Raw genomic sequence first — 15,807 nt, forward strand, 5'->3', positions numbered from 1 at the left:
GATGCTCAAGTCAGAGCAGCTGGCTTCTGGTCCCACTTCTGATGCTTACCATGGGCTTCTGGAACTCCCTTCATCTTCCTGGACTCAGTTTCCTTATCTGTAAAGGAGGAAGATGATTAATATAGAGATTTGTTTTGTATGACTATATGTATTCGTCATGGGGTTTTGTTTTTCTGCCTTCCCAATGAGTGGAGGAAGGAGAGATTTAGGAACTGAAGATATAATAAAGTTGAATTCAGAACCTGGAAAAAAATGAAAGTAACATAAAAACAAAACCTTTCAATAAAACTCATTATTTTGGAGGCAATCGGGGTTAAGTAATTGGCCCAGGGTCACACACTAGTAAGTATCTGAGGTCAAATTTGAACTCAGGTCCTCCTTGACTCCAGGGCTGGTGCACTATTCACTGCACCACATAGCTGCCCCAAACACAACATTTTAAAAAAATCAAAAGGACTTGCTGGTGTCTGAGATCTGTAATAGCTGGAAATTGGTAATCCTAGGAGATACAGCCACGGGTTGGGGGTAGCACAGCTGGCAGAATTCAGGGTTCCTGCCTCTTCTGGTACTGACTTCTCCTCCTCCTCCTCTCACCCATCCCTACAGCATCCTTCTGGATGAAGAAGGGCACATCAAGCTCACAGGTAAGTTGCCCCAGTCTTGGCCCCATCCGGGGATGTCTCTCAGGGATGATGGGAAGGTTTCACTAAGTCTCGGAGTGGTGACACCAACCGAGCTCTCCTGCCTCTTCTGGCTGCAGATTTTGGCCTGAGCAAGGAGGCCATCGACCATGAGAAGAAAGCCTACTCCTTCTGTGGGACAGTGGAGTACATGGCGCCTGAGGTCGTCAACCGCCAGGGCCACACCCACAGTGCCGACTGGTGGTCCTACGGGGTGCTGATGGTGAGAGTGCCAGGCGGTGGGGGGGATGCCTTAATATAGAATGTGGGGGCTGGAAAGGGTCACCGAGCATCCCCTGGCCCCCAGGTGCCCAACCCAGGCCACGTCCCCAAGGGTAGAGGAAATATTTCATTTTCGTGAATTACAAAATTCTCTTTAAAGTGATTTACACAACCTCACGCTGCTCCGGATGTTTAAACGAGAATCCAGCTAAGCGTTTCATTTTATTTCTTATGTGCAGAATAAACCCTAGCATTTATTTCCTCCATTCCCCCATTGACTAGGAGGTATAGGAAGGATCACTTAAAGCCAGGGGGCATGAGAAACAGAAAAAAAAGGTCAGGAAGTTCTAAACTCGTCTTGCTTTTTAAAATAATAATGATAATAGCTAGCATTTCTATGGCACATTAAGGTTTGCAACATGTGCTCATTCATTCGATCCTCTCGACGGCCCTTGGGAGGTAGGTGCTATTTGGATAGAACGCCAGGCCTGGAGTCAGGAAGACCTGAGTTCAAATCTGGCTTCAGACACTAGCTGTGTGACCTTGGGTAAGTCACTCCACCTCTGTTTGCCTCAGTTCTCTCATCTGTAAGATGGGAATGATAGTAGCCCCTCCCTCCCAGGGTTATTGTGAGGATTAAATGGGATGATCCTCACAAAGTGCTTAATACAGTGCCGGCCATACGGTCAGCTCTACGTGTTGGTGGTGGTTGTTATCCCTGATTTACAGATGAGAAAGCTGAGGCTCAAAGAGGTTGTGACTGGCCCAGCTTAAGAAGCGTCTTCCCGTCCGGTGCTCTGCCCACTGCACAGCCCAGCCTTAGTTTGTTTTGATATCTTTTGGGGTGTTTTTTTTACACCACCTCTACTTCTAAATCTATCCCTCTTTTCTCCCCTGCCCAGTGTAGCCGTCCCTTCTAACAAAAAATTAGGCAGAAAGAGAAGGGGAAAACCAAGAAACAGTTCAGCAAAACTAACCAACAAATCAACCGAGTCCAACAGTTTATGCCGTCTTTTGCACCCAGAGCCCCAAGTCCTCCCACCCCACCCCATACTCCCCATCATAAATGAAAGGAGACAGATGCATCTTCTCGTCTCAAAACCTCATTATGAAAAGGAGAAAAATGAGGGTCAGGGAGCAGGGATGCCTTTCCCAAGGTCAAACAAGTTAGAGGCAAAGAAAAGACTGGTGACCATCGCTGTCCTGGGGCAGCCCCATTGGGCAGCTCTGGTGCTGCCACCTAGTGGTCTCTGGGAGCTGGCCTCAGAGGTCAGAAAAACGGGGGTGGGGAAAGTAGGAGGGGGAGGGTTGGTAAGGCCAGCCCCAGGCAGGAGGTCCCTGGAGTGGTTGGGACCTATCTCAGTGGCCACCCAGAATGGGGGGAGGGGAAGGACAGCAGAAGCCTGAGCCCTCCTCAGACACTGAGTCCAGAGGCCTGGAGTGGAGGGGTGGCGGTGGGTTCTGGGGGAGGACCACCAAGGAGGAAAAAGAATGTCTTAAATCCAGGGAATGACTAGGGTGGGTGGATATGAAGGCGGGAACCCAGGGTCTGGTACCAGTCTGAATGTGTCCCTTGTTCTCTGCAGTTTGAGATGCTAACGGGCTCCCTGCCCTTCCAGGGGAAAGACCGGAAGGAGACAATGACACTGATTCTCAAGTGAGCATCCCCCAGGAGATATAGACTGTCCAAGCTAGGAGCAGCTTTAGAACACAGGATGTCAGAGCCAGGAGGGCATTAAAACATGGGATGTCGGAGCTGGGAGGGCCCTTAGAACACAGGATGTCGGAGCTGGGAGGGCCCTTAGAACACAGGATGTCGGAGCTGGGAGGGCCCTTAGAACACAGGATGTCGGAGCTGGGAGGGCCCTTAGAACACAGGATGTCGGAGCTGGGAGGGCCCTTAGGACACAGGATGTCGGAGCTGGGAGGGCCCTTAGGACACAGGATGTCGGAGCTGGGAGGGCCCTTAGGACACAGGATGTCGGAGCTGGGAGGGCCCTTAGGACACAGGATGTCGGAGCTGGGAGGGCCCTTAGGACACAGGATGTCGGAGGTGGGAGGGCCCTTAGAACACAGGATGTCGGAACTGGGAGGGCCCTTAGAACACAGGGAGGGCCCTTAGAACACAGGATGTCGGAACTGGGAGGGCCCTTAGAACATGGAATGTCAGAGGTGGGAGGCCCCTTAGAACACAGGATGTCAGAGTTGGGAGGGCCCTTAGAACACAGGATGTCAGAACTGGGAGGGCCCTTAGAACACAGGATGTCAGAGTTGGGAGGGCCCTTAGAACACAGGATGTCAGAGCTGGGAGGGCCCTTAGGACACAGGATGTCAGAGCTGGGAGGGCCTTTAGAACACAGGATGTCAGAGTTGGGAGGGCCCTTAGAACACAGGATGTCGGAGCTGGGAGGGCCCTTAGAACACGGGATGTCAGAACTGGGAGGGCCCTTAGAACACAGGGAGGGCCCTTAGAACACAGGATGTCAGAACTGGGAGGGCCCTTAGAACACAGGGAGGGCCCTTAGAACACAGGATGTCAGAACTGGGAGGGCCCTTAGAACACAGGGAGGGCCCTTAGAACACAGGATGTCAGAACTGGGAGGGCCCTTAGAACACAGGGAGGGCCCTTAGAACACAGGATGTCAGAACTGGGAGGGCCCTTAGAACACAGGGAGGGCCCTTAGAACACAGGATGTCAGAGGTGGGAGGGCCCTTAGAACACGAGATGTCAGAACTGGGAGGGCCCTTAGAACACAGAATGTCACAACTGGGAGGGCCCTTAGAACACGGGATGTCAGAACTGGGAGGGTCCTTAGAACACGGGATGTCAGAGGTGGGAGGGCCCTTAGAACACAGGATGTCAGGGCTGGGAGGGCCCTTAGGACACAGGATGTCAGAGCTGGGAGGGCCTTTAGAACACAGGATGTCAGAGCTGGGAGGGCCCTTAGAGCCCAGGATGTCAGAGTTGGGAGGGCCCTTAGGACACAGGATGTCAGGGCTGGGAGGGCCCTTAGGACACAGGATGTCAGAGCTGGGAGGGACCACAGAATGCTAGAACACAGAATGTTAGGCCTGGCAGGGAATTTTACAGTTACTTAATCCAACTCTTTCCATATAGATAAGGAAACAGAGAGGTTAAGTAACTTCTGCCCAGTCACATGATGAGTTAATGACCCGAGCCTCCTGACTCCCTGTCTGTGCTGCCTCCCAGCCCTTCCCTTTCAGCCTCTCCCTTCTCTTGCTCCTCGTGGAGCCCCATGGCTTCCCCATGCAGCTCCTGATGGTTGGGACATAGCCACACAGAGAGTGAGATGGTCCCAGCCCAGATGCCTTGGGACAAAGGCCCAGGAAGCCCAGGCTGGCCAGCCCAGGGACCAGGGACTCCTCCTGCCCCAGCCCTGACGATGGCCTGTCATTGTTTTTTCAGGGCAAAGCTGGGCATGCCCCAGTTTCTGAGCACCGAAGCACAAAGCCTCCTTCGAGCCCTGTTCAAGAGGAATCCTGCCAACAGGCTGGGTAATGTCCTGTCCCTGAGGGGCAGTGGAGGGGAGGGTGTTTTGCAGCTGTGGGGAGATGGGTCTTGCACAGGCCAGGCCAGGTCAGAGCCCCGCCCCTCCCTCCCCTCCCGGCTGAGCCTGAAAGGCGGGCATTGTCCTCTGTGCCAGGAGAAGACAATGGCAGCCACATGAAGGCAGTCACGATTCTTGGATGCCCAGTTACATGCCTTGGGTTCAGTTGGCCGGTAGTAGGGATTGTGGTACGGTAACATCCGCACTCCCCCAGTGTCCCAGATATAACCTGCAAGACTGAGACCTCTGGTCCCTGCAGAGCTTAGCCAGTGCAAGGACCACAGCATGTCAGACCTTTGACGTAATAATAGAAAGACTAGGCCCAGGACCACTTCAATCTGAACTGCATCAAAAAAGATGAGAAGAATGAGATGAATACCACTTTGCATGCTATTTTAGGGTTTGCAAAGCACTTCGCGTCAGTCTCCATTTTATAGATAAGAAAACTGAGGCTCAGATATGTTCATTGACTTGCACAGGGTCCTACAACTAGCCAGTGTCTGAGGCAAGATTCGAACTCAAGTCTTCCTGATTCCAAGTCCAGTATTCTGTCCACGAGGTCACACTCTCTAGTCTGGCCTCCTCGTTTGCCGGCTGAGTCAGTAGAAACCACATTAAAGGGAAGTGACTTACTCCAGCTCACCTCCTTAGGATGGGATTTGAACCCAGGTCTTCTGATTGCCAAATCCGGTGCTTTTTTAATGCTACCAAATTCAGCTCTTGTCTGGGGTTGGGGGTGGCTGTAAAAGACCAAGGCCAGAGAACAGCAGCCAAGGTGATGGGAGCAGAGAGGAGAAAGAGACCCTCTGGACGGTGAGCTCAGGAGGGTGGCTCAGCCACTTACCTCGGCTGTGCAATTTGGAGCCAGTCACTTAACCTCTCTGGTCCTCAGTTTCCCTGTTTAAAGAAATCCGAGATGATAAATACCACCTGCTCCCCACAAGTGCTAGATAGCCAAAGAGAGTATGGAAAAGCCCATTAAGAGGACCATACTTCAGGACTTCCCTATAGCTTATCTCACCCAATAAGTATTAAGTGCCTACTGTATACCAGGCTCTGAGTGCATAAAGGCAACATGAAAAATAGTCCCTGCTCTTGAGTCGGGGATGACGGGAAGTGGATATAACAAATAAATAGACTGGTATAGATATAATAATTTAAGGAGGTAGGAGATAGGCTCATTACCAAGGGGACCTCAGAAGGCTTCCTGTAGGAGATGGCCCATGAGGTAAGCCTTGTAAGATACTAAAAGATAGCAGTGAGCAGGGAGTGTGTTCCAGGCATGGGGCACTGCCAGTTAAAGGTGCAGAGGTAGAAGATTAAGTACTGTGTTCAGGGAAGCTGGAGAAGGCCAGTTTGGTTGAAGTAGAGAGCTTAAATGAAGTGTAATCAGCCTGGAAGGAGAGGCCAGTGCCGGACTGCAAAGGGCCTTGAATGCCAGCCTTCTGGCCATGACCCGCCCTCAGCTCAGCTGGTCCTCAGAGAGCAGACCTGGGGGCCTGTCATTGGGTGGGCACGAACTTGAAGCTCAGACAGCTCTATAGGACTTGCCAGAACTCATGGAGCCTCTAGGGGCTGGGCTTCCCTCTGTGCCACAGCAAGGACATTGGCCTAGGATTAAGGTAAAATGCTCACAGGCACGACACAGTAACGACGTTATTATTTCAGGTTCTGGTACTGATGGGGCCGAAGAGATTAAAAGGCACATCTTCTACTCCACCATAGACTGGAACGTGAGTTGTCCTTCCCCTGCCATCTGCTTTCCCTCTTCCCCTCCCCCATGGTGCACCCCTCCATCCCTGACTTTGCCTTCCCCGGACTGCCCTGGGAAAATTGGAGGTAGAAGGTAGGGCAGGGAAGAAGAAAGATTTCTATCTAGTTAAGTCCCCCGGGGGCTCCGAATGCCTCCCCAAATGTCTTCCCCCCACCCCTCCTCGTCCTCCCACAATTGATAGATTTAAAGCCATTTCCTCTTGGGCTGCTTCCTGCCCTCTTTGTCCAAGAGTCTGGGGGCCCTTGGTGGGGAGGCTCTGGGGAAGAACGTATGTTCATCACAACCAGCAACCCACAGCTGGGCCTAGGACTTCCTCCCTCTCCTGACAGGGGCCCTGGAGCTTGGGAAAGAAATAGAACAGGAGATGGGGGAGTGGACTCAGCAGCCCCTGAGATCCTGCCTTGCTCTGGGCCAGTGTGAACATAGGCTAGGTAAGAGGGGTGGAAGATGGCCCCGGAGAGCTCTGGCCCCTGGCAGCCCAGAGGCTGGGGATTTGGCATCCACGTGGTCAGAGCAAGATGCCACAGGAGGCTGGTCTCCTTGACCCCTCTGAGCCACAGAATCACAGCCCTGTTATAGGGTGGCAGGAAGCATCCCTATGGGCTTTGAACTGCATCATCACAGAGTTTACATTGGAGCCCGTCTAGTCTACCTCCCTCATTTTATGAAAGAGGAAACCGAGGCCCAGAGAAGTCACTTGCCCATGGCTCCACAGGCTAGAAGAGGCAAGAGCCAGGATTTGACCCCAGCTCCTCTTTCCACTGCCCTGCAGAGCCCTGCCTTCTGGCCATCGGGCATCTCCTGTTCAGGGCTTAGGGAGAAGAAATGGTGCCTCCCAGTCCATCTGGGAGTGGTAGGTGTTGACCAAGTCCCCAGACCTCCCCGGGGCCGTGGAGTAGCTGCCCTGGCCAAGTCATTTCCCTCTTCCCCTCATCCCTACCTCTGCTTTGGGGTGTGGGGGTGTCCAAGGCCACCTGTGAGACTTGGTCTGTGTTTTCTAGAAACTGTTTCGTCGTGAGATCAAACCTCCCTTCAAGCCTGCGGTCGCCCAACCTGATGACACCTTCTACTTTGATGCAGAATTCACTTCCCGAACACCCAAGGGTAGGTAAATTAACCTGATATCAGTCAATCAACAAGTGCCTAGCACAGAGCGACCCAAAGACAGCCCCTGCCCCCAACGAGATTACATTCTGTTGGATGAGAATGGAGCGTGTAGGACACAAACAAGGTGATTTGAGTGGGGACAGTTCTAGCCATGGGGGATCAAGAAAGGCCTCAGGTAGAAGGTGGCTCTTGTACCAAGTTCCTTCTCCCCCGCAGGTCCTGAGCCACAGGGCTGGAAGGGAGAGGGAAGGGGAAGGAGGAGGTGAGAGCTGGAACCCCTGGGGAGGCCACGTTGTATATGTGACAGTGTACTTAAAATGTGAAGCCTAGAGAAGGGAGAGGGCACCAGTCCCTGGAGTCGAATGGCCTGGGTTTGGGTTTGAATCGCACCTCTGCCATGTATTAGCTGCGTGACCTTGGTCAAGTCACTGAGGGCCTCATTTTCCTCATCTGTAAAAGGAACAAGTTGGGTCAGATGCTCTCTAAGGTTCCTCTTTGCCATATATCTATGATCCTGGCACTTATTAGCCGCGTGACCCTGAGCAAATCATTTAATTTCTCTGTGACTCGGTTTCCTCATCTGTAAAATGATCATAGATTTCGATCTGAGAGGGGCCTTCAAGATCATATAGATCAGGAAATTCTTAACTTTTTTTGTGTGTCCCAGATCCCTTTGGCCAGCCCCTTCTCAGAGTCATGTTCCAAAATGCATATAATGAAATATACAGGATAACAAAGAAAACCAATTCTGTTGAAATAGTTATCAAAAAATTTTTTTAATACCAAGTTTGTGGACCCCAGGTGAAGAACTCCTGATCTATGCCAACCCTCCCCCCATTTTACAGATAAGGAAACTGAGTCCCAGGGAGAAGTGACTTGCCCAGAGTCACCCAGCTAACAAGTAGAAGAGCCAAAGTCCAGCTCTTTTTTTCTTCCACTCTATTGCATGCCACAGCCTCATTCACCTCCCAGCACAGCCTGTGCTCTAAGATCCCCACCTACCCACACCCAACCCCCCAGTTCTGAGATTCTGAGAACGGAGCTGCCTGGGGAAGGAGGGGTCCCTGTAGGGAAGGACTGGTCAGGGCAGGCTTTCTGGGCCTGGTGGCTTTTGGGAGAGGAGGGACGTGAATGGTCATGGGCATGTCTACCCATCCCAGCTCCCAGGTAACAGCGGGGCAGTGGTCTGGTAAAGGGGGATGTAACTTCCCTTGCTGAGGAGCCCAAGGCCTGCTTTCTCCTAAGCCCAGATTCATTTCCTCTTTTTTGTGAACACAACACAAGCATTTCATTTTTAAAAAGAAGAGGATAGATGAGAAATTATGAACTGTTATGTAGAGTTGGTTTTTAAAGAAATAGTCAATTTTACAGCATAGTAATGGAATTGTTCATTTGTGCCCCCTTCTGGACTTACTTCTTTTGTGCATTTAAAAAAAAGTTTTGTTAATGTTCTCATTTCTTTTCCTTTTTTTTAATAAAAGTATTTTATTTTTTCCAATTACCTGCAAAGATAATTTTTAACATTCTTTTTGTTAATAAAATTTTGAATTCCAAATTTTCTTTCTCCCTTCTCCATCTCCTCCCTAAGACAGATTATAGGTTATATATGTGCAATCATGTAAAACATTTCCATATTAGTCATCTCATTTTTTTTAAAAAAATCTTAAAACATTTTTAAAGCATAAAAATCAAAAATGTTTTGTTGCCCATTAAAAAAAATTAAGGTCATTTCCCAATGACTCCTGTCCCCACCCTCACCCCACATAGAACCCTCCATAGTAATAAAATAGCAATTAAGCAAAATAAACTGAAACTTTGTCCATGTCAGCTCATGTATGCCTCATTCCATACCTGTATCCCACCGTCTTTCCCATGAGAGGCAAGAGGACTGCTTCACCATCAGTGTTCTGAAGTCACAATCCCCCCAGCTTCATTTCTGCACTATGTCTGTGTCCTGGGGGTTGTTGCATTAGGAAAGACAGAATCCTCACAACTCACACTCCTTGAGGCTTTGCAGGTACAAAGCACTTCCCCACATTCTCTCATTTAATCCTCACAATTATCTCATGACAAATATTATCTCCAGCAAATTTTATTATCTAAGGAAACAGGCTCAGAGACCTTCAGTAGTTTCCCTAAGGTCACCCAGCTCATAAATGATAAAGCTTGCTCTTCTTCCATGTTACCTCTATGGGTCCAGGGGACTGTGATGTTTGGCCCCACAGGGGAGAGGGAGAGAAGCAGCTGGGCCCTACCTCTTCTGTAGCTTTCGCTGTTCAACGTTCCTTTCTTTCTCTCCCAGACTCCCCAGGCATCCCCCCAGCGCCGGGGCCCACCAGCTCTTCCGGGGCTTCAGCTTTGTGGCTACGGGCTTGATGGAGGATGACGGCAAGGTCCGGGCCCCACAGGCCCCGCTGCACTCAGTGGTCCAGGTATGAGACCTGAGGCTAGTCTTAGTCAGGAAGACACCTTGGATGGAAGCTTTCCACCCAGCTTCTCAAGAGCAGGGCTGGATCAGAGCGGTTGCCCAGTCCTCAGGGTAGTTTGTCCAGAACTCAGCCGAAGCTCATTGCTAGGGCATACCTAGGACCTGAGAGGCATCAGGGCCTCCCAGGGTGAGCACCATGGATGATAGGCCTAATTATAGCCTCAGAGCCAGAGGAGACCCAAGAGGTCATCAAGTACATCCCATCTGTGAAGAGGAAAGCATAGCGACTGGACAGCTGGTCTTAGAGACCGACCACCTCTGACCTCTGCTGGCTGCTTGACTTTGGGCAAGTTAGCCTCTTGGGGCTCTAAGCAGCCCTCTAGTCATAGAGAAGATGCCAACCTGCGAGGCAGGAGGGAGTTTCCTCTCTGGGAGTTCCCCTTCCTAACAACAGCACAGCGAACTGTGGGCAAGAGACCCGATAGGCGGTCATCCAGGTGTTTAAATATTTCCACCAGAGGAGACCTCACTCCCTCTACAGAGGCAGCCCAGTCCCTTTTCAGACCATCCTGGGTGTTAGTTCTTGCTTTCGGCTGAGGTAAAAATCTACCCAATGATAATGCTTGTTACTGTGTCTGTGTAGGACTTTGTATTATGCAGAGTCATTTCATATCTATCTAGTATTTCTAACAAGTAGAAGAGCCAAAGTCCAGCTTGTTTTCTTCCTCTCTATTGCATTCCACAGCCTCTTTCACCTCCCAGCACACAGTACTCCTCTCAGGTAGAGAGGGCAAGGATTATTGTCCCCACTTGACAGGTGAGGGAGCTGAGGTCAAACAGGGAATGAGCAGTAGAACCAAGGACCAAAAGCCTACGTCTCATGATTCCTGGTTCATTGGTCTTTCTGCTCTGCCCCTCACTTGGATATCAGAGTCTCAGTCCTAGATGAGAAGGGGCCCGACGACAGCCCCTACCGCTTGGCACATGCCCTGAACACTTACAGCCCTGATGCTCCCACCCAGAACCTGACTTAGCACTTTCTTTTCTGGGGATGGTTCCATGTTCTTGAGTGTGAATCCTTAGTGGTACCACTGATAGTTCTAGACTCCTTCTCTTCCTGCCAAGGCTTTGAGGGAGAACCACCTGAAGGATGGGACAGGAAGAGGAAAGAGTGAGGGGGGTCACTCTGAAACTTCTTTCCTTATCTCCTCCCTGCCCCCACCCCCAGCAACTTCATGGGAAGAGCTTGGTTTTCAGCGATGGCTACATCGTGAAGGAGACCATTGGAGTTGGATCTTACTCCGTGTGTAAGCGCTGTATCCACAAGGCCACCAACATGGAGTATGCAGTCAAGGTGGGATCACCCTGTAGCACCCCCCACTCCTTGTATCCCTGGGCTGAGGATGGACCTGGCCAGGGAAGCTGCTGCCGAGAGGGGGGAGGTGGTTAGTTAGCCCTGGGATTAGCTCCTCTATTAAAAGCACAAGCCCCTGGGCTGTAGACTTAGCACCCCAGGAGATACGTGAACCTCGTACCTTTGGCACTCCCCATTACCCCTCTCCTCATGGCCTGGCTTCCATCCTCATCTCCTCCCAATCTCTCCTCTTTCTTCTCTCCCAGGTCATTGACAAGAGCAAGAGGGACCCCTCGGAGGAGATAGAGATCCTTCTGCGCTATGGCCAACACCCCAATATCATCACTCTAAAAGATGTGAGTAGGGGGCAAAGGAAAGCAGGGAGATTCATGGAGAAGAAGCCCAGAGCAAAGGCGGCTGCCTACCTGTGGGCAGGGGCAGAGCTGTGGCAGCACCCCAGCTCCCACACTGGCTTGGTTAAGGGTTTCTCTTAAGTCACAGCCTCCATTTTACAGATGAAGCAATATAGGCTCTAAGAGGCTGTGATATATCCAAGGTCACACAGTCACAGTGATGAAAGGCGGAGCTGAGATAAGAACCCAACTCACCAAGGGCTACCAGCCTAGAGCCCTTTGCCCCTACGGTCACACAGCCTGCCTTAGAACAGGGCCAGGATAGGAATGGTTCTTTATATGCCCAGCATCTACCTAAATCTAAATCTACCCAACTCCCTTCCCAGGTCCCCCAAATCCCCTTCCTAGACCCCCCCAAAATCTCAGTCAGTGTTGACTCTTCCCTTTCCTTCACCTTCCTGACCCATCTCTCAATATCCAAACAGGTGCCATGTACACATTTGTTTGTCTTTTGTCTCCCTCATTAAACTGTAAACTCCTTGAGGGCAGGGACTTTTGCCTCTTTTTGTGTCCCCAGCACTTACTACAGTGCCTGGCACATAGTAGGCGCTTAATAAATGTTTTTCTAATAAGAGTTTACTGACTGAATTGGTCCCTTCCCACCCCTATACTGTCATCATGATCTTCATTCAGGCCTTCATCACCTCTTGGCCTGGATTATTAAGATCATCCTCTCTCTATTCCAGCCCCCAGGTGCCAAAACAATCCTCCTGATACAGATTCAGTATTTAAACAAACCTTTGTCAAGCAGCTACTACTGGGATTGCGCTGTGAAGGTGGAGCCCATTGGCGTCCTCTCCTGTGCCATGTGCAAGCACGGGATCTGCGAGGCCTAGAATGTGGCTGCATACAGTGGAGTCTCATGTTCGTAGATGACTTCTGGCAAAGGCTTTTCTGTTTGATTAACTCAAGTGTGTTTTAATAGGCTGGAGGTGCCAGGGGTACAAAGACAAAAAAAGAAACAGCAATTTCCTCTCTCCCAAATGAGCTCATAGTCCTCCTCGTTGTACCCAAGATAAAATACAATTTTACAACTTCTTCAGCCTGGGATTTAAAAAAAATTAATCTGGTTTTTATTTTTTATTTGTTTATTTTACAAAATTCTTATTGCTGTATTTAAACAATAAGAAAAAATCCATGCCTGTGAAGTTAACTTTAGCCCATATTAAAGTTTTGTTTCGGGGATTTGTAACCTTAGTACTTCGGTCACTTAGGCTCCATGGCCCATAATCTGATTTTTGTTGATAGGATAGAGATAGAGGTCAGATTGTTATCTCATGGGTAAATGGAATTCCCTGACGAGGAGCCTCCCTCTCCCAGTGCAAGTCAACACCCCTCTAACTCGGAATCTTGATGAGTGGCCTAGAACACTGAGAAAGGCAGCATGTGTCAGAGGCAGATCTTGAACCTAGATCTTCCTGGTGTTGCGGCCAGTTCCCTATCCATTATGCCACTCTGTCTCTCGTTTCTAGGGGCACCTTATTGTTTTTATATTCATTTATTTCTAAATCTGCCCCTCACCAACCCACCTATGAGGCCAACCCACATAAGATTATAAAAGAAAAACAGTTTGGCAAAACCAGCCACCACCTTGACTGTGTCTGATGATGTATTCCACAAGCATAGTCCCCCATCCCCCACCAGAGGGAGGGAGGTGCATTTCCTCAGCTCTTGCTGGGAGCCAGGTGTGATCACCATAGTTATTCAGGGTTCAGTTCCGGGCTTCTTGTTCTCTCTGTTTTTCCATTAGTGTAGGCATTGTGTTTTCTTGGTTCTGCCTACTTCACTCTGCTTCAGTTCATACAACTCTTCCCAGGCTTCTCAGAATTCCTCATCATTGCAGTAATATTCCATCCTATCTCCATTGTTTGCAGTTTTCAACCCAAGAAAGTTCAGCTTGACATTTAAGGCCCATCATAGTGTGACTCCTTTTTGCCTTTCCAGCCAGGTTTCCCAAGACTCCTCTACAGACTTGCTATATAGCCCAGCCCACCTGGCCACTTCTTGGTTTCCTGATCTTCTCCTGCCCTTTCACCTCTTTCCGCATTTTGCCGCATGGCATGGCAGGAGCACACTCCTTTCTCCTCTGTTGCCGCTGAAATCCTATTCCTCCTTCAGGGCTCAGTCTGGTGGCTTCTACTCTGTGAAGCTTCCCCTGATCTCTCCTCCCTCCCCCCATGAAAGCAGCCTTTGAATTTTCTAAAGCCCTTTGTCTGCCTCTCTCCTTTGCTCCTACCATGTTCCACCTTGTAATCATACTTAATTGTGTGTTGGCTGCCTTGCTTCTATTTGTCCTTGAGGCCAGGAACCGTGTTGTCTTTCATCTTCTTATCCCCAATGCCAAGCACAGGGCCTTACAGCCATAGATGGAATCTTACTGTAGATCCAGAAGAATCCTCAGGGACCAACTAGTCCAATCACTCATTTTCAGGCCTAGTTGTCCAAAGTCTTGGAGGTAAGGTTTGGAACCTGGATCTGCCGACTCCAGGGCTAGTGCCACCCCACTTTACCTCCCAACTTGGAGAAGAGTGAAGGTCCCCTAGCAAAGAGCTGCCTGGATGTTAACCTTCCTCGGTTTCTTCCTTTACAAAAAAATGGGGGATTGGACTAGCTGGCCCCTGGGGTCCCTTCCAGCTCTGCATCTGTGCTCTGATGTTTCTACAGGCATGTGTGGTTCACACCTCAGCTCCACCACCTCTTACCTGTGTGATCTTTGGTTACTAAGCCTCCCTGGGTCTCAGCTTCCTGGGTGATTTGGGAGGACCAGCTTTAGCTCTGTGATCCGGTGACACCGGGCAGGGTCAGGGGTGGGTTTCTACACCCACCTGCTGAAAGGCAGCCACACACACATCTTCCTCTTCTGCCACCTCAGGTATATGATGACGGCAAGCACGTGTACCTGGTGACCGAGCTGATGCGGGGTGGCGAGCTCCTGGACAAGATCCTTAGGCAGAAGTTCTTCTCCGAGCGTGAGGCCAGCTCTGTCCTGCACACGCTCTGCCGGACCATGGAGTACCTGCACTCGCAGGGGGTGAGTCATGCCCTGGGGGGCCAGGGAAGGAGGTATCACATCTTGGCCATGAGGGATGGATGGTACTTGGAGTCTGGTAGAGCTGAGCGCAGTTCCTGCCTGTGTGACTTAAGCTCTCTGGGGCTCGGTTTCCTCATCAGTAAAATGAGGTTGTACCAGGTGTCTTCTAAGGTACTTTCTAGCACTGGGTCTCATGAACCTGTTGTATACATCATTCTCCCCTCTTCCCTACCGTATGGAAATCTTCTTCCCTCCTTCAAGGCCCAGCTCCAGCTGCCGTCCTTCCAGAGGCCTCCCTTGATCGAACCAGCCCACACTCATCTCTCTTTCCTTTGAACTCTTAGAATGCTTCTAGCCTGCACTGCTTGTTGGGCCCCTCAGGTATATATCCCAGCTCTGTCTGTCTGTCTCCCTAACGCCTCTGAGTTCTTGAAGGCTGCAACGATGATTTACATCTCTGTATATCCCCAGGAGCTGCCACTTAGCCCTGCTTGTAGCAGGCTCTCATAAATGTTAGTAAGATGATTTGGGTGTTGTTTCGTTCCAGTCATGTCTGACTCTTCATGACCCCATTTGGGGTTTCTTGGCAGAGATACTGGAGTGGTTTGCCATCTCCTTCTCCAGATCATCTGACAGATGAGGAAACTGAGGCAGACAGGGTGAAGTGACTTGCCCAGGGTCACACAGCTAGTAAGTCCGAGGTTGGATTTGAACTTGGGGAAAATGAGTCTTCCTGACTCCAGGCCTGGCACTCTGTGCGCAATGGTGCTACCTAGCTACCTAGGATGATAGTTGAGAGAAAAGGGCAGTCAATGAGGATGGGAACAAATGGTGGGGACCGAATTGGGCCTTTACTACTTGTGTTACCTTGGACAGGTCATTTACTCCCTCTCTTAGGCCTCAATTTCATTTCTGTCACTGAGGGCAGTGGATTTCTTTAAGCTCTTTCTAGCTGTAGATTCTGTGGCTGGGAGGAATTTAAATACAATGGGGAGGAACTCGGTCAGGGAGTATTTAAAAGGAGAGAGAGTCGAGGCCTGGAAGCAGGAGTGATCGTGGAAGATTAACCAGGCTGGACCTGTGGCTCTGAATAAGAGAGTAGTCAAAACTAAGGCTAGAGCTCAAAACGGGGTCCCAGGTTTCACTTAGACATTATTCAGAGATCATAGGTTTAAAGGGACCGCAGAGGCCATTTAGAACCTCCTTTTACAGATGAGAAAGCTGAGGCT

At 50.3% G+C, this 15,807-nt stretch overlaps 1 protein-coding gene across 1 annotated transcript in view; it reads left to right on the top strand.

The window, feature by feature from the left end:
- The window catches only part of RPS6KA1 (ribosomal protein S6 kinase A1), a 71,021-nt gene that overhangs the window by 38,395 nt on the left and 16,819 nt on the right, over positions 1-15,807 (top strand). The window contains 11 exon segments of the mRNA XM_036746533.1: positions 607-644; positions 761-903; positions 2,489-2,559; positions 4,330-4,418; positions 6,140-6,204; positions 7,247-7,349; positions 9,655-9,663; positions 9,666-9,784; positions 11,009-11,134; positions 11,401-11,490; positions 14,420-14,578. Of these exon segments, the coding sequence (XP_036602428.1) occupies positions 607-644; positions 761-903; positions 2,489-2,559; positions 4,330-4,418; positions 6,140-6,204; positions 7,247-7,349; positions 9,655-9,663; positions 9,666-9,784; positions 11,009-11,134; positions 11,401-11,490; positions 14,420-14,578 (1,012 nt within the window).

This window comes from Trichosurus vulpecula, chromosome 2, assembly GCF_011100635.1.
Source record: "Trichosurus vulpecula isolate mTriVul1 chromosome 2, mTriVul1.pri, whole genome shotgun sequence".
Lineage (NCBI taxonomy): Eukaryota > Metazoa > Chordata > Mammalia > Diprotodontia > Phalangeridae > Trichosurus > Trichosurus vulpecula.